Source organism: Notechis scutatus, chromosome 11 (genome assembly GCF_049901735.1).
Source record: "Notechis scutatus isolate UNSWTSFEM ecotype Mainland chromosome 11, rNotScu1.2, whole genome shotgun sequence".
NCBI lineage: Eukaryota > Metazoa > Chordata > Lepidosauria > Squamata > Elapidae > Notechis > Notechis scutatus.
Window position 1 is genome coordinate 2788255 of NC_142019.1, and position 25892 is coordinate 2814146.

A 25892-nucleotide genomic window follows, 5' to 3' on the forward strand; every position below is an offset into this window, starting at 1 on the left:
AGACTTGTCCTTATTTTATTCTTTGTTTTTTTTTACATCTTATTTTTTTACATCCCCTTATTTATCCCGTTCAATGCTGACAGAAGTAATTTAATAAGTCCTTCATTATTTATTTACTTCTGCCATTTGCGTATTGCCCAATCTGCAAAGAATTCCTGCTGCTTTATGATCATCTCCCTTTGGTGTTTCAACCTCTAGCTGTTCTGCCCTATCAGCAAGGCCAGGAAAGGACAAAGGGCAAGACAGCGTTCCCTTTCTGTTCAATGTCCATAAAGCAGCTGAACTGAAACACCATTTCTTGTTTCAGCAATAACAACTTGATTGCATTCTTTCCTACCTACCTACACAGAGCAATTTAGTCCATATTCTCCAACATGCTGGTCTTCGGTCTCCGTTTCTGGCTGAAGCAGTTGCTATACGCAACCTAAAGATTGGTTGGCCTTTTCTTTTCTCTAGTTTTGCTGTTATATACTTTTAGTTGTTGGCTTTTCTACAGTTCACTGCCATTGGGATTTTAAGCTTGGCTATATTAAGGGGACCAATAGGGAATAAATTTTCTCCTTAGAATCCTACTCCCGACACCTTCCAATAAAACACGAATGGCAGGATTCTTTGCTAAGTAATATAAAACTGAATTGGTACATTTTTCATGTCTTAGCTCTAGGATGCAGTTCATATCAACTGTATAACTGGAAATATTTCCAGTTTAATGATAAGAAACAGTCCTGCAACCCCAAAAGCTCTTCCAACTCTCTAGGTGCAAACTGTTGTGACTGGGTTATTTGAAGGGAAAGATTTTTATATTTACACTTTCTAGGGGAACATACTAGTGATTCCAAGCTATTGGGCATTCTCCTAAGCATGAGCTCGTGATCATTAAACCAGACCAAATGTCTTATTAAAGATGTACTTACTACAATTTTAAAGTAGTCACTAGGGATGACCACATCTCCGTTCTTTACCCACTTGACCGTTGGAGTTGGCTTTCCGCTCACGTCGCATTCAAACACAATATCCATGGATTCGTGTGCATAAATATTAGCCGGCTGCTTCATAAACGTGGGAGGCACTTCAAAGTGAGAAAGGTCAATGACTAATTATTAATCAAACAGAAAATGGCTTGATCGGACAATATCTTTTCATTTATATTTCAAAGATATCTAACTTTATTCTAAGATGCCTTCCATCCATGGTAAAGAACAAATAATTAAGCTATACAATTTTACAAAGGTTAACCTGTGGCAAATTTAGACAGTTTTTTTTAAAAATTACCAAATTATTCTTTAAACAAAAAAATTATGAGAAGCAAAGATGAGCTTTACAGCTTATTTTCATATTGCCTGTCATTGTGAAATCCCAGTTAAAGCTTTCAGCTATATTTTTTAATATCAATCAGTAGATCAAGATCAAATGTCCTGCTTTAATGACTGTAATACAGTGTCTAAGTTCAGGCACATGCTCAAACTTCACCCACAAATGACCTTTTCTGAGTGGCAAAGGGAATCATTTTGTTTTGTATGAAATAAGTAAGCCGCATCCGTGATGTTTTAGGCAGCAACACCAGAACTGATTCAAATAAATAGATCTGAAATATATTCTAACCATGAATGCTTATAATTGTATTGTTGAAACTGTACACAGTAATGTACATCTGCCTTTAGTCTGTAAAAGCCCCGTTACCATGAATTTTAATTTTAATTATAAGATCAATAATTTCAGATAAGTGCCAAAAGAGAAACATAAAATTTCCCACTGTTGCAGAATTTAAAAATGGGAAAGCAAATACACTGTTGCCAGTGTAGCAGATGTAATCTTCTAAAAGTGGCAAGCTATCATAAATCAGCAGCTGGCATAAAGCTTTGTTAATACATTATAAATAAGTTTTTAAGAAATCTTAGTTGAAATCTAAAAGCTATCAAATACAATTCTCTTGAGTATCACTATCACTATCAGAGATACTTTATGTATATACATATCAACTACTCGGGGATATATTTTGGTCTCACAGGATTTGATGGGAAGCTCTTAACTGAAAAAGCAATTTTTCACAAAGATTCATTCACTAATATCTTGGTTTTAAGTTTCATAATGCTTCTTCATAAAAGTAGAAACAAAGCAATTCATTATTTCTAAATGTCTGTAAAGAATTAAAACAAAGAAGAAGACTGTTGATGAACAATGTTACTTTGGGAATGTATTTGTCAATATTTCCATCTAGTAGCTCTTTTAAAGTCCAGAACAATTTATAATATAACAAGGATGCTTTTGAAAATAATTCTGCTACTAGAAGCTCCAAGATTTCCCAGGTGTCAAACAAAAAGGCAGAGGAACCACCTACATGTGATATTAAGGCTTTTATTTTATTTTATTTAATGAATGAGAGCAATAGCAACTTTCTAAATTCACACACACATATGGAATTCAACCCCATTTTTTTAGCACTGAGTTATTATTTAAATCAACCTATATACTCTGGCTGCAGGAGTAATCAGGAGTGCTATCAGTTCATTTACATTTTTTCCAATGTTCATTTTAAATCTTCATTTTAAAAGAACAAAGAGAAATTCCACTTGATAGAATTTTTTTAACAATAATGTTTGACATTGACAGGCCAGGAAGCTCAAAAACCAATGTAATTTACGTCATACCCTTTTCAGGAATCTCCTGCAGAGCTAAATACAGTGGCTGAAATTCCCAGCTGAAAAGTGAACTTATAACCTTGTCTTCATCTATCTGTCTCCATGTTACTTCCTGAATTACAGTGATAAAAGAGAAAACTACCTTCTGATCATTTATACAGGGGAAATCTGGTACGTGAGATCAGATCAATTTCCTCTTCCTTAATGTATCTTTTAATACAGAACCCTAAAATTGAAAGTTGGAAATTTACAGAGGTCGAAAGTTGTTTGAGAGCCAGTTTGGTGTAGGGACCAGGCCAAACACCAGGAGACTGGGAGTTTTAGTCCTGGCTTAGGCGCAAACCCAGCTGGGTGACTCTGGGCAAGCAATCCCCTTTTATCTCTAAGAAGGAATGGCAAGCCACTTCAAAACTTGTTGCCAAGAAAAGTCCATGCAGACATCAGAAGTCAGGACTGACTTGTACTACATATACATGTGAATAATATTATCCACTTGTAGAGGTACTACACAGTCTTTGGTACATTGATGCGGATAATCTACATTACCATAAAAATAATATGTGTCTCTATTGAAGAATATAGTACACTCTTGGGAGAGAAAAGTTCTTGTTATCTTCAAGCCACAAGGCACTAATGTCAACTTTGTATTTGCAAAGTAATAAATGAAGCACCTTTATCCACCTCATGCCATCTGTTTACCTGTCTACCTAGCATTGTTTTCAAGGTGGAACCTTTCCAGTGGTTTAAGCTGAGCTCTTTCCCAACTCTGTATAGAAATGTTATAAATTGAATTTGCAAAGGATCTATTATTCCACTTCTAAGCTATGATAATACTCTTGCTTCAGTCACACTGCTCTCCCAATACCTGGGATCGATAATCATAACTACATTTCTTTTGCTCCTGAACAAAACAATTGATTTTTTAAAGTATTCAACTGCCTCAGCTATATTAGCACTTATTTTTCTTTTTTTAAAAAAGTGTATATATGCATATGTATATAGATATATATACCCTGCACAGTAAGATCAGCTCGAGCTTCAATAGTTTCATTCCCATTATCTGCGATGCAAGTATATGTTCCTGAATCATCTTCGGTGATATCATTTATCTTCAGAGTTCCCCCAGACAGGAACAGAAATTTGTGAGAACTGTATAAAAGAAGACACATCGCTGGAGTGACTTTTTGAGGGATTCATGGTTTTTAAAAAAATGATTATGAGGGATTCAGATTTTTTAAAAAATGCAAACATTTACAACATTGGGCTGTTGGTTTGAGCTCCAAGCTTGGCAATTTGGTTGCAAAGGTTTCATCACCATTTGAGGAGTCATCATCAGTGTGCTTTGAATTTTGCTTGTCTGTACAGGTAACCAAATCGCCAAGCTCGGAGCTCAAACCAACAACCCAACTACCAACCTGAGCTACTAATATTCAAATATATTTACAACATTCTTTGGAAGCCAGAATATTTTTAACATCCTTCCTCTCAAAACATGTTAGTTCTTAAATTCAACTGAAAATATTCTGGTTGAAAATCTGCTGCACTAATTATTACAGGTGATACAAGTCAACATTGCCATAGCAACTATCCAAGGCTTAGGAATGTTTTAAGAATTAATAATTGACACAAAGACAATAATTAAAACAAAAGCTCCAATGAACAAAGCTAAAAAGCACTGAGCTTATAATAACATATAAGAGCTTGAATACTAAGAGAGAGCGGGGGGATATTTCCAAAGTATATGTAGTTGTGTCATAAATACTGTATGGCTTAGAGATTGGAAAGCTGGATAGACAGACTTATAAGCTCAACAAGGCATTGTGACAGAATGTGAAATAAATATCAAGTTATATTAAGAGATTTCTTATGGTAAAAAAGATAATAAACCTCCAAATAATGGGCTTGGGAGTAGCTTTAAATTCAGTTTTTAGTGGATCTAGTTGTTAGAGGAGCTGCTTGCGAGGACTACATTTTGAAGAAATGATACATATTCATATACATACAAGTCACCTTTGGCTCTAACATGTCCATTCATCCAGGACCTGACAGTTGCTCCCTAAAGCAGCTGTGCCCTTTCCTAGTCTAGCATCACACATTTTTAAACAAGAAGGCCCTCCTGTTACCACATCAATGCTTTCTTAACTCAGACCCCCCCCCCATCAACATTTTGTTAGGTTCCTCTTTTTAGCAGTTTCCACGATATAGGACAATAGTTGATGGCTCTGTCTGCTAACCAGCTGTCTCCCGAGAGCAACAATTTCTGTGACTTCCACATGGAATATCAGAATTAAAAACTCACTTTTCAGTAACAAGCTCTTCTTCTTTTCTTGTCCATCGGATTGGAGGGACAGGAATGCCTGAAGCAACACATGGTAAAACTGCACTCTGCCCAGTCACTTTGGTAAGGGAAAAGGGCTGTTTCAGGAAGAGCAAGCCTGAAGAAAGGTTCGATTCTGCAAATAGTATCAGGAAATAGCAGGTTAAATTAAATGAAAAGGGATGGTAATATAATATTCTAACTGGTTTTTCACTTGCTTCTAATAAAACATTTAACAGCAAATTAAGATTAGAGAAATGTGCTTGAAATTGGCATAGATACCAGCCTTATCTTGCCATAGTGTCTAAAACTACACTTGTTTTGTTAATATTCAGGAAACCCCCTGGCAAAAAATTGAAACAGTTAGAACAGAGGTGCCCAACCTTGGCAACTTTACTCCCCAGCCAGCTTAAAAGGTGCCAAGATTGGACACCCTTGCTTTAGAATAAACTTTTATAAGGACTTTTAAAGGTTGCAGACAAGCATCCATTTCAAATGAGCAAGTTTGAATTCCAAGTTTAGACTTTCTGATACCCATTGAACAACCTTACTCGTGATGCGCAAGAAAGAACCAGAAGAGGAAAAACCTCAGCACCGGTGCCTGTACCTGGAAGAACTTTAATCTCTGCTTCGTCGCTGTATTTGGGAGGCCCCCCAATTTCGATAACACAACAGTAAGTTCCAGCGTCTTCGTCTGTAGCATTGCTGACAATTAAAGTTCCACTTGGCAACTTGAGGACACGATCGTCCAGAAAGAGGGGCTGATGATCCAGCTCCCACCTGACGAACGGTGCTAGGTCAGCATTAACTTCACAGTTAAGAACTATGGGGTTTCCCCTATGAACAGATGCCGACTCTGGCTGAGTAATGAATCTTGGAAGCCCTAATGACAACAAAAATGAAAGAAAAAAAAACCCAAACAAATAAGCAAACAATGCAAGTACATTCTTATAGCTTTTATTTTGCCCTGAGACATGCTAATAGTATTTTAAGCTAGCATTCTTTTACTCATTAAAAGATTCATAAATTCATTATCCACGTGTCTTGTGAACAGTGGGTATGCAAGTTGTTATTATAGATTCTAGTTTGAGAACTTACTTTTGAATGCCATAACCAATAAGGAGAGAGTAGAAACTATTCCATGTCACATATTTAATTAAATTAGAGCCTAATTGGAACCACAGTTTAAAATCAGATGGGAGGAAGTAGCATGTCAGATGAACAGTTTATGCACAGCTAAAAAATTAATGAACTAAAAAGAAAAAACATAAAAAGAAAAGCCGTGATAAAATATAAAAGAATGGCCTTGGGCCAGTCACACTCTCTTCAGCCCTGGGAAGCAAGCAATGGCAAACATTTCCCCAAAATCCTGCCAAGAAAATTGCAGAGGCTAGAACAGGAAGTAGTCAGGAGACAACACTGATTCAAAAGGACAAAAATAAGACACTAACACAAGTATTTACAACACAAGTACTTATTCCACTAGTGAATCCATAAACAGCAACAGCATAAAATATAGAATCTGCATAGCTGCCATCCCATAATTATTACAGTAGTATCCCAGGGAAAGCTTATTATAACCTACCACACCTATTACTTCTGGAGTTATAAAAATACAAACATTTAGATGAGTGGTCTAGAACAGCGGTCGCCAACCGGTGGGCCGCGGCCCACTGGTGGGCCTTGAGAAAATTTTGGTGGGCCGCAGAAAAATCTCACCCCCAGAGCACCTCCCCAAAGCAATTAATCCAAGCTGCGCAGAAACACAACACTGCACCGCCCACATGGCCCGCAGGAACCCTCCCCGTCCACTCACTCCTTACCGGGCAAACTTACCTGCTAAAATTGCTATTTTATCTTTTTTGTTCCCCTGACCATCATCTGTTCTGCTGTGCCGGGAGATTTAGATTAGCTAGGAAGCAGGAAATGGTTGGATTTCTTGCTTTCTAGCTAGTCTTTAGATCTTAGGCTCTGCTTCCCTTAGGACTGAAGGTTTGCTTGCAAGCAAATTCAGTGCAGACTCACAGCAAGCAAATTTGAGAGACTGAGCTAGCCAATGGCAGATAGACAGATCACTGAATGGATTCTGTGAGCAACTCAATCTGCCTGCTTTGCCTGGTTTTGGGTAAAAATTAGTTTTTTTATAAAAAAAATTCAATATTTACATACATGGTGTGTTGTGAGTTCATTTTGTGAGTTTGCTTGCTAGTACATTTTAGGAGTTTGCTTGCAAGCAAATTTTTTGTGACAGACTGAGCTAGCCAATGGCAGATAGATAGATCTCTGAATGAATCTGTGATTCTGTGAGCAACTCAATCTGCCTGCCTGCTCTGACTGATTTTGGGTAAAAGTTGCTCTCTTTTTTTAAATAAAAAATTCAATATTTACATGCATGCTGTGTTGTGAGTCTGGACGAACACAATACAGAAGCATGATGATGGCAGATGAGATTCTGCCGAAACGTTGCTACAACTTTAAAAGCACAACTACAATGACATGGGAAAATACCCGAACAAAGCTGAATACCATACATGTAAGTACCCGCGAAAACGTAAGAAAGACCTCCCAATGGCTAAGAGTGGGAAAGTTAAGGAAAGAGACAGAGAGGCTTAATTCTGGCTGCACAAGAACAAATGTATACAAAGTCAACATTGAGAAAACAGCAATAGACAGCAAATGTTGCCCTCTGCAAAGAAGGAAAGAGTGGACCACCTAGTTAATTGCTGCGGGAAGATCAAATGGACAGATTACAAGCAGCAGCGTAACAAACAATGGTGCATTGGAAGATGTGCAAGAAATACCATTTGTCAGCAAGCAAGAAGCGGGCCACAAAAAAGAGACAACCATAGAAAATGAAGAAGCTAAAGTACTTTGGAACTTTAGAATTCAAACAGACAAGCAGCTGCCACAGAATGTTCCCAATAAACAACTGTTGATAGGAAAAAAAGAAAGAAAGAAAGAAAGAAAGAAAGAAAGAAAAGAAAAGAGAGAAGAGAAGAAGAGAGAGAGAGAGAGAGAGAGAGAGAAAGAAAGAAAGAAAGAAAGAAAGAAAGAAAGAAAGAAAGAAAGAAAGAAAGAAAGAAAGAAAGAAAGAAAGAAAGAAAGAAAGAAAGAAATCTGACAGTACCTGGAGGCAGCAGAATAGAAAAGAAAATCACAAAATACAACGACCTGAGGTAGGAAGACTGTGGCAAAAGAAAGCAAAGGTAGTATCAATAGTCATGAGCACCTTGGATGCAAATCCCAAAACATCTGGAGCCCCATCAGCATTGATAAAATTACCATCAATCAACAGGAAAAAGCAGCTTTACCTTGCAACAGCTTACATCTTGTGATGAGATCTTTAACACCACCCAATAACATCTCAACAACATCTACCTATCCCAGGTTGCTGGAAAGGATTTGATAGGTGGATAAAAATGTCAAATCTAGTCTAAACATCTGGCAGATTGTGAAACCAACTATACTAACGCTATACTCTGTTCTAAATCATGAGAAATCAAACAATATAATGGCCAATGGCGATCAAAGTAACAATTCACCTAGATGGAAAAATTTTAATGCCTTAAACCAGTCCATGGTTAATCACTCTTTCAAGATGTTTAATGTACTATAAAAATAATTTTGGCTGCACAAATTTGCTGAGAAGCAATAGATTCAATTAAAACATATTCTGACTGTTTAACCTGAAGCTGATAAATTAGCAGCTTCTAAAACTCCCAAATTATTTGACTGAGAAATGTTTGTTTGACTGGAAGATATCAAAGCCCACAAAGTAATGAGGAAAGTAGTAAAATGAAGGTTCATTACTTTCACTCTCTACTAAAGAAAAGCAGGCTCTTGACTTTCCTGACAGCCTCAACAAATCAAAGTGCAGTAACAATGATCTTATGAGGCAGATCATCTCCCAAATTAAATGAGAATCTTGGCTATCAGAAGGACTGGAGACCATAATTCCATCTTGTCAGTAACTAAGTATTATTTTACCAGTGGTTGGGAAAGGGCTGTGAAGTACACTCAAACACAAGGCATTCTGTAATGATAGCAGGCAGGAAAAAACCCCCGAGGAGGAAAAACACTATAGCTGCTTCATGTGGAAAAGTCTGAGGCAATGCCCACCCAACCTTTCATTGTTCTCTATTTCACTTTAATATTAAAAATAATAATAATCAGGAAGTGACCTCCATAGAGTGGGGAGGAAGGTGGAATCAGGAATCACATATTAGGTTATTTAGCTATTTAATGTGTATTTGTAACTAACCTGAATATGAATAAAGCAAAGTGATATATAATGCAAACCAGACCTAATCCTCGATTTATGACTACAAGCGAGCCCACAATTTTGCCAATAAGTTGTAGTGGTTGTAAGTTGAGACACCATGTAATTGGACTTGATTTTAAGACTAGGAGGCACTCCCCCACACACACAATTTACTATAAATCTAAGATTATCACTAACACTTGCCCTAAAGTTAACCCTCTAAAGCAGTGTTTCTCAACCATGGCAACTAGATATGTTGACTTCAACTCCCAGAATTCCCCAGTCAGCCATTCTCCATGCTGGCTGGGGAATTCTGGGAGTTCATGTCCACACAACATAACCTTGCCAAGGTTGATAAATACTGCCGTAACGCTTCAAAGTAAGAAGTGGTCTCTGAGGACTGCCCCCTTTTAAAATAGATATTACTTTTTTGGAGACTGCCTTCTCAACCTATTTCTCCTGCAATACACAATATGTATTTATTTCTGCGGAAACATTAACCTCAGACTTGGAAAATGTAAGCAATAGCTATCCAAATAAGGTTTTCACCTGCAACTGTAAGCTTAGCTGTCCTGCTTACGATGGTGCCAAGACTCTCCACGGTTGCCACACACTGGTAATGACCTTCATCGGGTTTATTGTGCTTGGAATGGACAATGCTGTTGATTAACAAAGATCCATCTGGTAGCAATTGCCGGCGGTCATCTGATACCAAGTTCAAGAAAGTCCCATCCTTTCTCCATTCGATTTTTGGAGGTGATTCACAATATGCTGAACAGTTCAGTATAACAGAAGAAGCTCTAACTGACAGAGTGTCCACTGGTTCTACTAGGAAATAAAATGGAGTAAAAGTTCTCACTGTAGGTTCTATAAGAGAAAGAGAGACAGAAAAATAGTATTATTGAGGGCATTCCAAATATATTATGCTGAAATCTTATATTATTATGGATATAAAAAAGACCTTCACTGCTCCAAAATCTACAAAAAACCCTCAAGCTTTTTGTACAAAGAAATTCAGATTAGCAAAAGAAACCATAATCAATAGTCTGAAGAATGACTTTTGCAACCTAGAGAAGAGTAGGAAAAAGCAGTAGCAGCTTCTAGGCATTTAAAACAAAGCCCCTGGTTAATCTCCCTTTTGGAAGATGGAACAAGTGTCTCACAGAAGCCTTAGCTTCAGCTGATTTTGGTATACATTGCCCTATATTCTTAAGAGAGACAGCAACAGTGTGTGCTACTAGAAAACATATGGTCCCATAATTAGCATACACAACTTGTAATATGTCATACTCAAATATTTATGAAAACCCTGATCTCTATCAATACAATTTTAAATAAAAAAAAAGGAGAGATAAAATGCAGATCATGGCTTCTGGGATTCTTTCCAACCTTTTTATCAGAATTAGCCACAGGAGGCATCTATATTCTCTTCTATCTGATCAAGTATACTAATCTGTTGCATCTCTGATATACAGTGGAAACCACAGGGATAGTGGTTATGCTTTATTGCAGAGCACATGACCAGAAGGAAGGTGGGCTTGGAATGGAACAATCAGCAACATTTTGAGCATCTAGCCAACTATCACTGGGATTCACCAGGATTTTTTATGGAATGTTTTTCTCCACAATTTTCAAAGATCCAGCCCATTATTAAGTCTCAGTGTGTTGCTTGCCAGATCTTCCTGTTCTGTTCACTTTGCAGATAATTATCCTGTGAATCAACAGGGTACGAGGACCTCCAGCATTCCAAATGAATTGAAAGAATAAAAGTGAAGAGCAATTGTGCATAAAACCTTTAATTAAATTATGCAAGACTATGCTGCTGTGTTAATTTTTTTAGCCAATAGTATCTTCCCTTACCTTCCTTGTAATATCATTGATCCAAAAGAAAATGTGCTTTGTTTCTCCAATATTTTGATACAGTAACTGTGGCATCTAAATTGAATCTTTTATGTATCAGTGGACTTAATGCAGGTCCTAATGTGTTCTTATAAACACATCTTACTATAACTACAGGATTTAGAACTTAATATTTCATATTCCATATGAAGGATTTCTTGAAAACTTTTAGAAATTACTTTGCCTCTTGGGGAAAGAGTGGGGAAAACCCTTAACGTACAAAAAGAGATTCCGCAGCCACATACGTTTTTCCCAAATCATAAGCTCTTACAAGTACAGCATCAAACTAGGCAGCAGAATTAAAGCACTGTAACAAACAGAACAAGAAGCAGGACAAAGGAACACTTCATGAAGACGGACTTATCTCTTTGTTCTCCTTGTGCATTAAAGTAACCTCACAGCCACTAGATGGCATCCAAACCAACAAAATAAATGCCCAAGGGTGCTCAAAATTAAAATCTTGCACTGCTGTAGGACTGCTCCTTTATGGGCAAAGTGTCAGATGCTCACTTCTAGTATAGTTACGCAATTTCAGAGATTAGACCAAGGTATTTTTATTATAATGCTGAAGCCCACCTTCTAAAGATTTGCACATTTACATATAAATTTTTTCCTAAGTGTGTATGGTCTATAAGATATAAAAGAGGAAAAAAATAATATAGCCAACATAGCTAACCCTTAGATACGGCTCAAACTGAACAATAACTTAGAATGCATTAAAATGTTGATATGTCTTATATACTTAAGGAAATCAACTGTTGGTTCTTTGGGGTCAATACTGATCCCTTGCCTAGGCAACCAACCTTGGGGTTCCAGCAGAGTTCCTTCTCAATTACTAACAAAACTTTAGGGATACTTAAGATTACATTATTAAGCTATTCCTAGTGCCTGGGAAGGGGCATCCTATGTTGTTTTAAAAAAAGAACTGTTCAGCAAATAGGTGCTCCCTCCCACTGCAGTCAGAACTACATCCATGCCACCTAATAACAAAAGCAACAAGGATGCAGTGTGTGTGTGTGTGTGTGTAAAAAAATCATCAAAACTCTTCAACTGGAAAAATGCTTTGCTTTTTAAGGGATATATACATCCTGGCAAATGTAGGCCTTAATTGCCAATTGGAGACAAATGCATAAAATAAAGTGTCAGAAACAGAGACAATACTCTAATAGCTTGGTTTTAAAGCTTATTAAGAGTGGAAATAAAATGTGTTCCAGAAGAGTCAGACCCCAGCCAGTGGGGGGCTGGGGAGAGGGAGGTTTCTGTACTGAGTCATCCACCTTTCCCTATATGGGAGAAGAGATTGGGGGAAGCAGCTGGCATTCTGCCTGCTGCTCTAAAAGTAGCTCCTTGTGACTGTGGCAAAGGCAGTCCATGCTCCAAAATTATTTCCATAAATTGTGATCTGGATTTTAGCAACAGCTTGATCAATTTCATCCCACGTGATTATAGTTGTGCTTTTAAAGTTGTAGCAATGTTTCGGGAGAATCTCACCTGCCATCATCAGGCTTCTGTATTGTGTTCGTCTTAAGAAAACATACATACATACATACATACATACATACATACATACATACATACATATTTCACCAGACTCTCAAATGTCCAATTGATTTAGATCCCCTTTAACCATTCAACACAACTTTCTCATTTGAAAGTTGAGCTGATTCAACAACGTGACCGAATCCGCTTTGAGCAGAATCACCAAACTATTTACTCAAAATATTGAATTTACCTCCCCAATGCATTCCTTCACTTTTTTGGATATGATATGAAAGGATAGCTACAATACACAAATAGTGGCTGGATATATTGCCCTTACTAGCTTGCCTACTGCATTGGTTGGCCAGTTGTTTCCGAATACAATCCAAGGTGCTGATTTTGATCTTTAAAGGCCTATGTACATTTACAAAGTCCTGAATAATCTTGACACCTCCTATCTGCAGGCCTGATTATACCTATGAGCCTGCAGAGAGATAAGGGAAGGCCTCATTCACTGGCTTATCATGTGTCTTACTAGATAATAAAGTTCTCTGGGCAACAATTCTTTTCCCTTGCAATTTCCTCTCATTGCTTTTAAAGACATGCTTTTTTCCCAATCTGCATTTGGCACTCTAAAAAGATAATAAATGAAACCAGCTTTTTAAATATAATTTCAGTATAATTACTTCTGTGTAAGAAGAATCTCATGGGCTATCTTGGGAGGCAATTTTTCCTGCAGCAGATTTCAAATCTCCAAATAATTGATTAAACCAAATGAAATTAGTTGGCAGTTTTGTGCAACACTTCTGGAACCAGACACAGTAATTCTGCCTGCATCTACAACTGACTGCAAAGAACATTCTGAATGTGCATTTAGATATGTAGATTTGTTCTCTTTTCACAGAGCTAGACAGAGCAAGCAACATAACACTTCGCAACGAGTTCATTTCAAGGTATCTTTCTGTTCCCATTGTTTTGCATGTAGGGCTGCTTGCCTAGTCTCGCTACAAAGAAGGACAGCTTATTCAAACTGTTTACATATTGTCAACACTTCATGCATCTGCATCAGTCAACTTTCAGTATGTAACTCTTGCAATGTTTACTGAAGGTCATTGACATCAATCCAGTCCTTTGACAGACAGGCACAGCACTGAGAGAGTCCTAAGAGCATGGACTCAGCTGAAGGAATTTGCTTTGTAGAATACAAATAATTAGCAGGATGATTTTAATCTCTGTTATGATCTACATGGAATGAGGAAATACATCTCAATTTCCAGATTACAATCAAAAGGAGGGGAAATGTTAAAACACAAGAACCCTGCTGGAACAATTGAAGTTTTTAAAGAAAGCAAAGGATCTACTGTAGCCAATCAGTTAAAGTACAGCAAACAGAATTTCATTAATTGTTCTTTCTGCTGTTGTTTCCCAATAACTGATACCAAACAAATATTGTTGTATTGATTATGTCACTATGGTGATTAATAACTTTGATAGATCCATCTTTTAAAGGGGGATTAAAATAATTCAGATTAGCATTAATCACTGTATGTTATCACAGCACATTCCATGACTTTATGCAATTTCTTTCAAAACTTAAGAGTTTTGTAGAATATTTTAGAATATTTCAAATGTGCTACATACAATATATATACCTATATACGCCTATATACACCTATCGCAACAAAGGTAATTAGTATATATATATATTTCCTGATTAGTCATTGCCAACACTAACCCTCCATCCGTTATTATTAAATTCTTCCTGGATTTTAATTATTCTGGATCAATATGGTCCATGTTAGAGAAATGAACATAAGAATTAATTTGCTCCATAAGGCAATGTTAATTTTGATCTAATGCAATTAAATCAATCTTATTTATAGTCTCTCTCATTGGCCAAATAAAGTCTTTTATAATAACAGGAATCACTTCCCCCGGCAATAAATTTTATGCTAATTATGTATAGTAGATAACACCTTGCATCTGTCCTGTACCACTTCTAATCAATACTGCAGAGAAATTTCTTTATTCATTTTGATTATTTCTAAATTTAAAATTATATGTACTCATATTTGTAAAAAAAAAAAATCATGGGGAAAATGATATGTCGTTTTTACTGCTATTTTTCCATCTTTTCCCTCCTTTGTTATTAATTTTGTGATTAAGTTATAAATAAAATTAATTTGATATTCAGATTGCTTTACAGGTTTATATAACTGCACCATATTTAACTGTTTTGTTTATTGTTCTATTCTTAGCACTAAGCAATGGAGACAGCTTAGAGGTAAGTCAGACACTTTTGGCTGCAGAAAATTTTCCTTTGCAGAATTACCATTATTCAATACCTGAATACCAAAATTCTACTTTCCACAAATTCATGGCTAAAGTTATATTGATAGATCTAATTTTCTACGTCCCCAGATATTTTGATTATGCGGGAAACTGTATGTTGTTTGTAACAGAATATTTTCAGCAAAATAAGAAATACAACTCTTGTTAATCATTTTCCTGTAACACAGTAACCCTTCTCATGATATTTACAAAACAGTCAAAAATTCCCAGAAGAACCTGAAAGAATGCCTAACTGCAGCAAATCCAGTGCCAACTATCTACTATAGTTTCATTACTGGAATGGAAGCACATTCTAATCTAAAACACCAATTAAACTAGGGTTATGCTTTTGGATCTAGTGTTAGAAAGAAAGCTACAATCCTTATAAAAATGTGCACTAATTAGGAGTTTAACTGAGATTTAATTATACATTTAATAATTTTGGCCCTCCTTGCTTACCATCTGTGGGAGACAGGCAAGCTGTGTGTCTCAGAATGAAGAAAAGGAGGGCATATGACAGAAGCAAACCAACCAAGCAGGCACTATTGTTACAGATCAAAAGAAGAAAGGAGAAATTAAATGTTCTTTTTGTACTTATAAAAAGTAGGTGCATCATCCAACCGTTGTTTAGAACTACTGTACTAACAGATTTCAGTAGAGCTGCATGCTTATATATGTGATTCTGTGTGTGATGGAGAAAATACAAAAAAGAGAGAATACAAAAAAAAAAGGAAGATTTTTTTGTGTCTTTCCATTTCTATGAAAAATAAATAGTAGTTTGTATTAAATAGTTCTCAGGACTCTTTCACATTGTTTTAATTGGCAAAGTAAAAGGCACGGAAGACATGCATGTGGCTTTTGGTTTGGAATGGTTGCTGTTTTAACCAGGGCATCTTGAGTTATATGTTGTGGTGATGGCTTTAATCTTCATACACTGCCCAAAGTCAATGCAATTAGATAGGAGACCCTATAAATAATATAAATAAATGTATGCACTGCATATTAAGCAACAGTGTAATGTCTTAATTGCTGATTGTGGGCATCTATAAATATTACCACATGAAAATGACCAAACATGTGCTATAACATAACCCCTGTAATTTGTGTACTTGCTTGATACTGGACACAAGTGTATTAGTGATGGACTTTACATCATGACTCAAATTTCCTTATTTGCCCCCTTTGCTTCCCCTATGGATGCTTACATTGCTAACATCACATAATTGTATTAAAGTTATGTCCATGCCATACTGGAGAACATAATGCCACAGTGGGAATGTAGGCAATACGTCTGTGAAATGATTCTGATTCAGGAAGAAAAGGTTACTTGTTGCGTGCTTGGATGCACACATCACATCTGCTGGCAATTCATTACAGAACGTTTCAGGAGATGCCAACTGGCCTAATTTATGTCCACGTGTGCTTTAAATCGCCTTCTCCCCTTTGGATCTAGGACCCTCCCGATGGCTCCTAAAAGGTAAAACTAAACTGTTCATGTAGTTAATGCTGGCATTTTCACAGGCCTTGACTTGTTCTGCTTGGAAGGGTTTCCTTTCTCCACCCACTTCTTCAGTGACATAATTAAAAGCTGCTTAACTCCATTGCAATCTTAGGGGAAAATAAGGGAGATGGTTCACATCAACACTTAGAGTTAGATAACCCAGTGCCCTCAAGATGTTCTAGATGTTTTACTAAACCTTACAGAAACCTTGAGAACTAGTTATGAGGGCTGAAGAGAAAAACATATGGGTATTTCGAGCTTATTTACTATTTCATTAGAGCAACATTTCTTGTCTTAGGAAGCTGAAACCACTTGATGAAGCCACTTAATTGCAATTTGACTTTTAAAGCCTGAATTTTCCCCAAATGAGGTAGAGAAAGTGTTTTAAAGTTCCAAAACTGGTACTAAGTCAGGAGAACTCAGTGTGTTCAACATGACAAGACTTTCACTGAAACAGACTTTAGTGCAGAGAATGGCACTGAACTATTATCACTTAGATATATTTCTGCCTCATTTCAGTAAAAGCTAAATTTAATGGAACTTTTGGGGAAAAGAATATCTGTTAAAACTGAGTGTCCGTTAAATCTGAATTTACATCACTGACATAATTTATGTCGTTCATTTGATTACCCAATTAAGGTTTTCGTTCATTTATCTCCTATTTAATTATATAAATGAGGCAAACAACATCAAAACATTAATCATGTAATTTATTCAAAATGAAATAAATGGAGATGAATGACATAACTTGCACCAGTGGTCCAGACTGCTAAGGTAAGAAGAAAAACATCTGATCCATTCAAAATAAAAAAATTATCTGCTTTGTTCAAAATCTGCTGAATGCCTGCCTAGAAAACTGAGGATTTATTCTATGACAAATTAAATTGGCACCTGTCTTTGCAACAACATATACCTTTTGCCCTAAATTGTTAATCTGAAGCTTTTTGTTTGCTAGTGGAGGGAGGGAGATGTAAATCTGTGCCTTTACTGAAAGAACAAACTGAGGAAATACATTTTTTTTGGCAGAACAAAGAGGAACAGCTTAACCAAAGCCACCTGAGAGCTTTTACGAAGGGTTTCTGAATATGAAGGAAAAAATAAAGAAATAATGCTTTCAGAACAATTTTCTTCCACTGGAACATGTACAGAATGGCAAGATTTCAGAGGAAGATAATGTTCAAACTCCCAGCTTTGTTTTTCATCTGGCTAACTAGAGGAGAAATAATGAAGTCCTTGGCAGTCACAAAATATACAGCAAAGGATGTCATTCAAGCCACTGAATGTATCTTGTTTTCGAAAGCTATTTCTTAAGGTAAAGGTTAACAGCAGAGACAAAGCTGTGTGAAGGAAAGAAGAACATGCTTGACGTTTAATTTTGTTCCAAAGGCACTCTTGTTACATAAAATAAAATTCAGCAACCCCTTTACATCGAGCACAAAGTAGTACTCGCAGAAATGAAAATGACTTCATGAGTTTGACATAAATCTCTGATATTAGACTGTTTTATTAGACTGTTAGAATTGTTTTTTTCCATGCAAATCAAGCCCTTGGAAAAAGTCATTGCACCTAGAGTATTTATGCATTTTAATTTCTTAAATTATTAATTAATTGAATACCCTAATTGAAACCTGCACTGGAGGAAAGAACTTCCACTAGAAATAAGATCTCACACAGAGATCTACTTTGCATACAACTACTAGTTAATACTACAACTTAGCTTGGATCCTTTTAAATATTGCTGCAGTGCACTTTTTACACTGATCCTGTTTTAATTCTGAATCTAAAGCTATAATGGATTTTTGAAAATATATTCTCAATGTGTATTGCAGAAGAAGCTGTTTAGACAAGATCTCTTCTTTGGAAATCATGGTATGGTTGGTTAGTTAATTCTATTTCATTCCTCTTAGTCTCCCTACCATTTTTAAAAAGTAAAGTATTGAATTACGGAACATTCAAAATTAGTTTTCAATATAGTTCATTTGATATTCAGTTCAAGGTTGGCATTTACCTACTGTAGTAGTATATGGTATCTACCTAGCCAGTGTTACTCAATCTTGACAAGTTGAAGTTATGTGGACTTCAACTCTCACAATTCCCCAGCGAATGGAAGTCCTCACATCTTCCACTTCCCAAGGCTGAGAAACAGTGGCTAGGGCTACAGATGGCCATAAGATGGTTGCTCTCTCCCCTGATATTAGTGAGGCGCATATTATTTCATCTGTTGAAAAGCTACCTCTTCACCCAGACTGTCTCTCTGTGAATGTTTATTTTCTTTCCTTCCTCCACTGTTGTTTTTAAAGTAAACAGGCTTTTTTTAATATTATTTTTAATTACCATTTTTTATTGGTATGTTTATTTTGTAAATCACTTTGAGATGTTTTTGTATATGAAACAATATAAAATACAGTGCACTAATAAAAAATACTACTATACATTTCCTCTCCCCATAAAATTAAATTCCTCTGTAAGTATAGCAAATATTTATGCCTACTATTTTCTTTGTTGATTAGCATTCTAGCACTTGCCACATAACTCTGCATGTAGTGTTTGCTTTGCCTGCTTTTTTCTTTTCATACTGCAGCCATGGAAAAAAAAATCTCCATTGAAGATGCATTAATTCCTAAACATAGAAAATGAGCATCACATGAATAATGAATTAGAAATTTTTGCTACATGTCAGCAGCTTTGTAGGAGGAAGCAATATTTATGAGGTCCCTTGGGACAATAAGAAGTTAAAAATGGAAAAGAAACACACACTAACATTAATGCAGCTAGAAAAAAAAAGTTTTGAGAATTAGTAGTAACATACCAGGGAGAGGGAGAAATATATTATACTGGCACATTTAGAAACAAACTACAGATGTTGTGGAATCAATATAGCTTAAAATACTTCACCCTCACTAAATGAAGCTCCAGAAGATACAATCTACAACAGGAGAGTGGGGATAGGGCAACATATGTTTTTTTTTTTACTCAGTGCTTTGGGGGAAAATCCATTACAACACGGGTCCTATCTATTTCCCCTTTGCACTTGTTGCAGCTACTGTCAGTTCTGCCTCTGAAGAAGCCGGGGGAACTAAATCTTCTTATACACAAGAGGACAATATGGTCACCATGCTTTGCAGAAAGAAAAACTTGAATGAAAATTGAAGGTTAACAACTGTAAGAATAGCAGGGAGGAAGAGGGCAAGGAAGGAATGGAATTGAGGGGTGGGAGAGCTTTCAATCTTCCTTCACCTGCAATTTCAAATGCATCAAAATAGCCAAGTGATAAAAATTTGCTTGCTTCTTCTTTCCAACAATCTTGGTGAGGTAGAGAATACTGGAATGAGGTTGGGTATGATGGAGGGAGGGGACAAGGTAGCCTTCATAGAGAAAAAGATGTCTATTCTTGATCTACATGACACAGGCACATCGATCAAGGGACGATAGCCTGGAACAGGAGAAAAAGGGGCCATCAAACCAGCACAACTAACAAATTCCAAGCCTTCTAAGTTAGAAAGCTAGGCCATCCATCTTCATAGTCATAATGCTGAAATGGCAGTTCCCGACGGGTGGAGTAAATGAGATGGTATGAAGAAATCAATACTAACATAATTCGTTCATCCCATAATTATTTTTGCAATCCCTATGAAAACATTTCCAAGCGTTGAACAACATTCAGATAAACAAGAAAAACCAAAACATTAAATTTGTTCTTTCAGTTCTGTAAAGAATAATTTGCAGCACTATGAAATCCAGGAACTTTGGCTTAATTTACCAGCAAGTATTTTATAACTTGCCAATGAATCAAAGCCTTTTCACAATGGGTATTTCTACTCCATATGCATCCAATTAGGCTTAAAAAAAGTTCAACAAAAAGTTGTTTGACCTAAAATTATGATGTAATTGCTTCCAAACTGACCCAAAGATTTTAATAACAATAGCTACTGAACTCAAATAAACTTTACCTTCGTATTTCCAAAAAATGATTGTGCTTGTGTGGGAAAGGATTTTCTTTTGCCATTAATTCTATCAGGAGAAATGTGGGCAGTTACTATCAACAGATTCCAAAGAAACATGCAGTACCCAGAACCCCCTGAAACCACATCAACAATAAATGAAGAAGCAGTTTCCTATTCATGTTCTACAGTAGACAAATGGGGGGGGGGGGAGATGGGTAAATCATAAAATAGACAGGATATACCTATAGGTATAGAAGGCCTATTAAGATCTTTTAAAGTCCCGTTGTCCCTGTGGAACACCTATAGTCTTTTAAAAGTCTATGGAGATTTTCAGTGACATCCAGGTCATGGTTGTCCCAAAGGTGCTTTTTTCAAGAGGTAACTGGGCTTTCTAGTTTTTGAAGAAGTTTCCCTTCTCGTCCTATATCTTTTAAAAGCTCCTATAAGAGCTAAGGGTTGTTCGAGGAACTGACTCTTCCCAATTATGTCAACTTGTCCCATAAGGTCTAGCAGGAAGGGTCAAGACTCCAGGTCTTGACTTTAAGGAGAGCCATCTGGTGGGGCCCAGGAATACAGCCTCTTTTGGAGCTGCATCCACTCCTTGGAGCTTCGTTTCCCTGGAAATTAGATTGGAACCCACCAGACTTTCACAAGATCCCAAAGACATGGCTGTAGGACCAGTCTTGGGATCCAGATTTGTATGTGAACATCTGCAAGGGCTGTGCTGAGTTCTGTTGTATTTCTAATCTCAGCTATGGGTTTCTTGATTGTTTTATGTTTTTAATTATTGTTAGCCACTCAGAGTCATGAATTGAGGGAGGGAGGGAGGGAGGGAGGGAGGGAGGAAGGAAGGAAGGAAGGAAGGAAGGAAGGAAGGAAGGAAAGGTTTCTCCTCCAAGTTAAACTCTTACGACTGTGGGGGAGGAGAAATTGTTGTAATATGTATGCATGTTTTGTTGACAAGTAAACTATTTTGATTGATTAAAATTAAAAGAGTCAGAATTGCTTATAACAAATAGTTATAAAATAGAGTGGCATTAAAGAGGTAACAATAGGACATGATAATCTTGCTGCATGATGTTGGTGCTTCCTTAATTGAAATGCCTATTCTTTCTAGGGCTATATGACTACTATGCAACTTCAGGAAAAAGTGCAGCTTTTAAGGAGCCGCTAACAAATACAATGAATGAAATTATATTTAAGTTATAACACTTCTAGGAATTCATTTATTAGCATTTTAACTAAACATACTGATAACTAAATATAAGTAGGACTGTCCAAATAGGCTGCTTGTCTTCTGAATGTCAACTTATGATTAAAACAATTTATAAACAATATATTTAAACAAAGGAGCCACTCCATTCAAAGCTGTTTAGGAGCACTGCATGCCAACAATCAATCTCTATTCAAATGATAATTAAAAGACCAATAAAGTTCTGAAGTCAAAGTCACTGTAGAAAAAGGCTCTCATAATAATCAATCAATCCAAAATTATGGGTTTCTTTTTTTACACAGCAGTATTTGCCAGAGAAACCTTGTGCCCTTTTCATAAAGACAAAGCAAAAGCAGAAATCCTCATTTCCTAATTATTTCCTAGTTATTTTACAATTACTTCCTTTCAGGAAGCTTATGCAGTCTGACTAGCTCCAACACTAATAACCTTCTTCAGAACTAAGCTATCCAGATAGCCTAGGAATTCCTAGAGCAGAAACAATGACAAATATGGAGTTCTGTGTTGAACAGCACAGCTTTCATTTTGGGAAAGTAGCTTTACCGGGAATGGGTGTTGGTAGAAGTTACCCTGAACGCCCTTTCTATCTATGCTGCGAGAGAGCCCAGGATGGGTTGACTCCTTCCTATGACGTCATAGCTGAGTCTGTACTAAGATATAAAAGCCAGCCCCCGGAAGAGAGACCCCAGCTTTGGCGAAGATACTTGACAGACTGAAAGGTGTCTCTGAAAGCACAAATGAATACAGAAATATGACTTACCCTCTCCGGACGAATCAAGGGAGGGGCTGGGCTCTCTCGCAGCATAGACAGAAAGGGCGTTCAGGGTAACTTCTACCAATGCCCATTCTCCTCCATGCTGCATCGAGAGCCCAGGATGGGACATACCAAAGCTTGCATGTCCACGGGTGGGTCCTCGTCCGGCTCATCACACTGATTGTTGAACCACTCGTTGAAGCACCCACTGCCGAAGGCTGCAGTTGCTGAGGCAAAGACATCCAGACGGTAATATCTGATGAAAGGAGACGGAGATGTCCACGTGGCCGCACGACAGATCTCCTCCAAGGGTGCTTGGGTCGCCCAGGCAGCCGAAGTGGCCGCGTTTCTGGTAGAGTGCGCCATCAGACCTCGAGGAACCGGAAGGGCCGCAGCTTTGTAGGCCTGCTCAATGTAAGATCTGATCCACTTCTGATCTGACCCCATTCTGATAACAGAAACGGAAAAACTGGCGATGAGGCCAAATGGGGATGTGGAGGTAAGCCTCCATGAGATCAGTGGAAGAGAGGAGATTGCTCTCCCGAACGCTCTCTAAAATAGAATGCAGAGTCTGCATTTTAAATAGCTGTATTTTACAAATTGGTTGAGAAATTTTAGATCCAGGATGGTTCACTACCCCCCCTGAGGCTTTGGGAACGATGAAAGGCGAGAATAAAGCCCACGTCCCCATTGAGAGGGGGGAACAGGTTTGAATAGCTTGGATTTCAAGAAGGAGTTGAATGGCCTGTTTCATGAGGTCTTGCCTTGAAATGTCCCGAGAGACAGGACAGATCAATTTTTTTTAAGGGCGGTGCATTAGGAAGTCCAATTGAAATCCTGACCTAATAGTGCTGAGCACACAGGCATCCGCTGTTGACTCCTCCCATTTGGAGGCAAAGAAGGCTAGGCGACTTCCGATGGGTGGGGAGAACGAGGGATTACTTAGAGCGACGGCAGGAACGACCCCCACCCTCCTGAAAGGGCTGTTTACCAGTATAAGGAGCTGGGTGATAGTCGGCTCTCTTCCCAGAAGAAGAGAGAATTTTACATTTATCTCTGGTTTCGATGAGATAAGATTCCAGAGCATCGCCAAAAAGCTTATCGCCCGCGAATGGAACTGAAACCAGCTTCCATTTACGGCGTGACTCCACCTGCCAATTTCTGAGCCATAACAGTCTTCTTGCTGCTACTGAAGATGCCATGGCCCTAGATGCAAATTTGGCGGAATTGAGAGTGACATCTGCAGTGAATTCCGCCGCTGCAATAATCTTATTAAGGCCTTGGTGAGACCGAAGGTCAGATGTAGGCAATCTAATCTGGAGTTGGTGCAGCCACCGTATGGATGCCCACGTGAGAGTGCCAGAAAATGGGAACGAGGCTAGAACTGGAATGTCAACAGAAGGCACTGCCAGGGAATTGACCAGGGCTGCGTTGATGTTGTAGAAACGCTTATCCAGAGAAGATGGGTGAGGACTTGCCAAAGGGGAAACGCACCGTTCCTTGACCATATCCAGGAACAAAGTGGGAGAAGGCAAAACCCCTACCTGCACTACAGGCTTGGAGAAGAATGAGTCCCCTGGCTAGAGGGAATTCCTTGTGGCTCGGGAGCCACTTCCTCTGGCGACAGCTTGGCAGTGACCAAGGCCATGCTGAGTAATGGCCTGAAGAGAGAAGGATTGAAGACCAATGCAGAGGATGTCTGCTCTGGGCGAGAGTCCTCTTCCTCTGAAAGATTTTGGCCAAAGGTCTCGCCCTCTTCACGTTCTGAACGAGAGGAGTAACTGTGTTCAGGTGGTGAAGCCCTTCCCTCCTTATCAACCTCCTCCCATTCTGGTAGAGAAGAATGGACCCTGAGGTCCTGGGGCCTGTGTAAATCAGGGTGATGAGGCAACTTATAGATTTGCTTGAAGCCTTCAGCCAATCCCTGCCTAATGGCCAAAGAGACAACATCTTGGATATCCCCTGGTCTATGCTCAAAGGTAGGGGCAGAAGGCCGAAGGCCCGCTGCTAAGGGAATGAAGGTGGCTTCAGGCCTAGATGGAGAAGAGGTTCGAATCCTGAAAGGAAGGGGGAGGAGCATAGGGCCCAGAAGCCTGTTGGAAATAAGGCCCAGATCTGCTTAGATCCTGAAGATCATTGTACTGCAAAAGCCTCAGGAGCCAGGCTCATAGATAACTTCTCCTCCCCTGGGAGGGCTTGGCTGGGGCCCACAGGTATCACCTGAAACATGCTGTAGATGCACTCCCTTCTGTTGAATAGTTCTGTTGAACTGCCTCTCTAGGGCTGCATGTCTGTGCTTTTCTGCCCTCAACTCACCCTGAGTTGCCTTCTTAGGAGCTAAAGCCTTAGCTCTGATTTTAGCAGCCACCTCCCTCTGGACTGATTGGGTGCGTTGCCTACAACTTTTTCTCTTATTGGCTTAAGAGACTGTTCCACTGGGGGGTGGGGACAACTCTGCCTGACCCTTATCTTGCTCCATTTGAAGAATAAAGGCTCTTACGCTGGAAAGAAACTGTTTGTAAATTTTTTGTATTAAGCCCCTTAGGGTATAAATTGGCCCCCAGGCTTACAAAATGGCCGCTCACCTCGTGGTGGAAGGCTTCAATCCAAGATGGCCGCTGACTATGGGAAACAGGCTCCGAGATCGAAGAATTTCTCCTTAGGCTATAAAGAGTCCCGAGTGAAGTCAGCAAAGGAAAGGGCAGCCTCTGGCCACATGATCAGCTGGCTGACGCTGGTCTCGGTTTGCCGATTGCTTTTTACGACCGCTCAAACCGCAGGCGTGGGGGAGGTCTACAGACGCTGCCCAACTTGCCTGAACAGCGCTCTGGCAACGCTGCTCCCAACCTTGCTTGAAACGAGGAAAAACGGTACTGAAGATCACTGGTGAGTGTTATCTAACAGAAGCTTTCAGAGACACAGCTACTGACTGAAAGGAGCTGAGTCAAAAGCTGGGGTCTCTTCCACGGGATGGCTTTTATATCTTAGTACAGACTCAGCTATGACGTCATAGGAAGGGGTCAACCCATCCTGGGCTCTCGATGCAGCATGGAGGAGAATCCCATGAATCTCACCCCTACAAATCCAGATCTACACAAGTACAAGTAATAACCTAAAGTATTTGACAACTCCATTGAAAATTATAACTGCAAAGGGCTAGGAAACACAAAGAGATTTCCCAAGCAGGAATGTACAAGCAAATGACCCCATTTATCTGTAAAGTACTTGTTTGTGTTTAAGCATACTTGACTTACTATATTCAGCTTCTACCCAATCAATGCTCAGAGGGCATATGTAGATTGTGGCAGTTATCGTAGCCAATGAGGTTTATCCAAGGCACAATTATAGCTAATTGAAACCTTGAGAATGTGGTGAATTGGTAGTGGCTGATTGCAAAAGACAGAAAACCAAGAAAGTCCAGCTGCCTTTTGGGAAAAGCACCTTTGGAACAACCATGACCTGGACGAGAATCATAAGCAAAAAGACAGAATTTTCCATTCCTCTTTTGCATCTTTTTGCCTCTCAGAAGAGAGACG

The 25892-nt window shown here is 38.4% G+C and overlaps 1 protein-coding gene across 10 annotated transcripts in view; it reads right to left on the reverse strand.

The window, feature by feature from the left end:
* NEO1 (neogenin 1) overlaps window positions 1-25892 on the reverse strand; it is a 61717-nt gene that overhangs the window by 23815 nt on the left and 12010 nt on the right. For all 10 annotated transcript variants that reach the window (XM_087972577.1, XM_087972581.1, XM_087972579.1 and 7 more), the window contains exons 2-6: window positions 9767-10084; window positions 5564-5839; window positions 4939-5092; window positions 3652-3788; window positions 915-1069 (exon numbers count right to left, since the gene is read on the reverse strand). In XM_087972577.1, coding sequence (XP_087828703.1) covers window positions 915-1069; window positions 3652-3788; window positions 4939-5092; window positions 5564-5839; window positions 9767-10084 — 1040 coding nt within the window. The remainder of the gene's footprint in view (window positions 1-914; window positions 1070-3651; window positions 3789-4938; window positions 5093-5563; window positions 5840-9766; window positions 10085-25892) is intronic.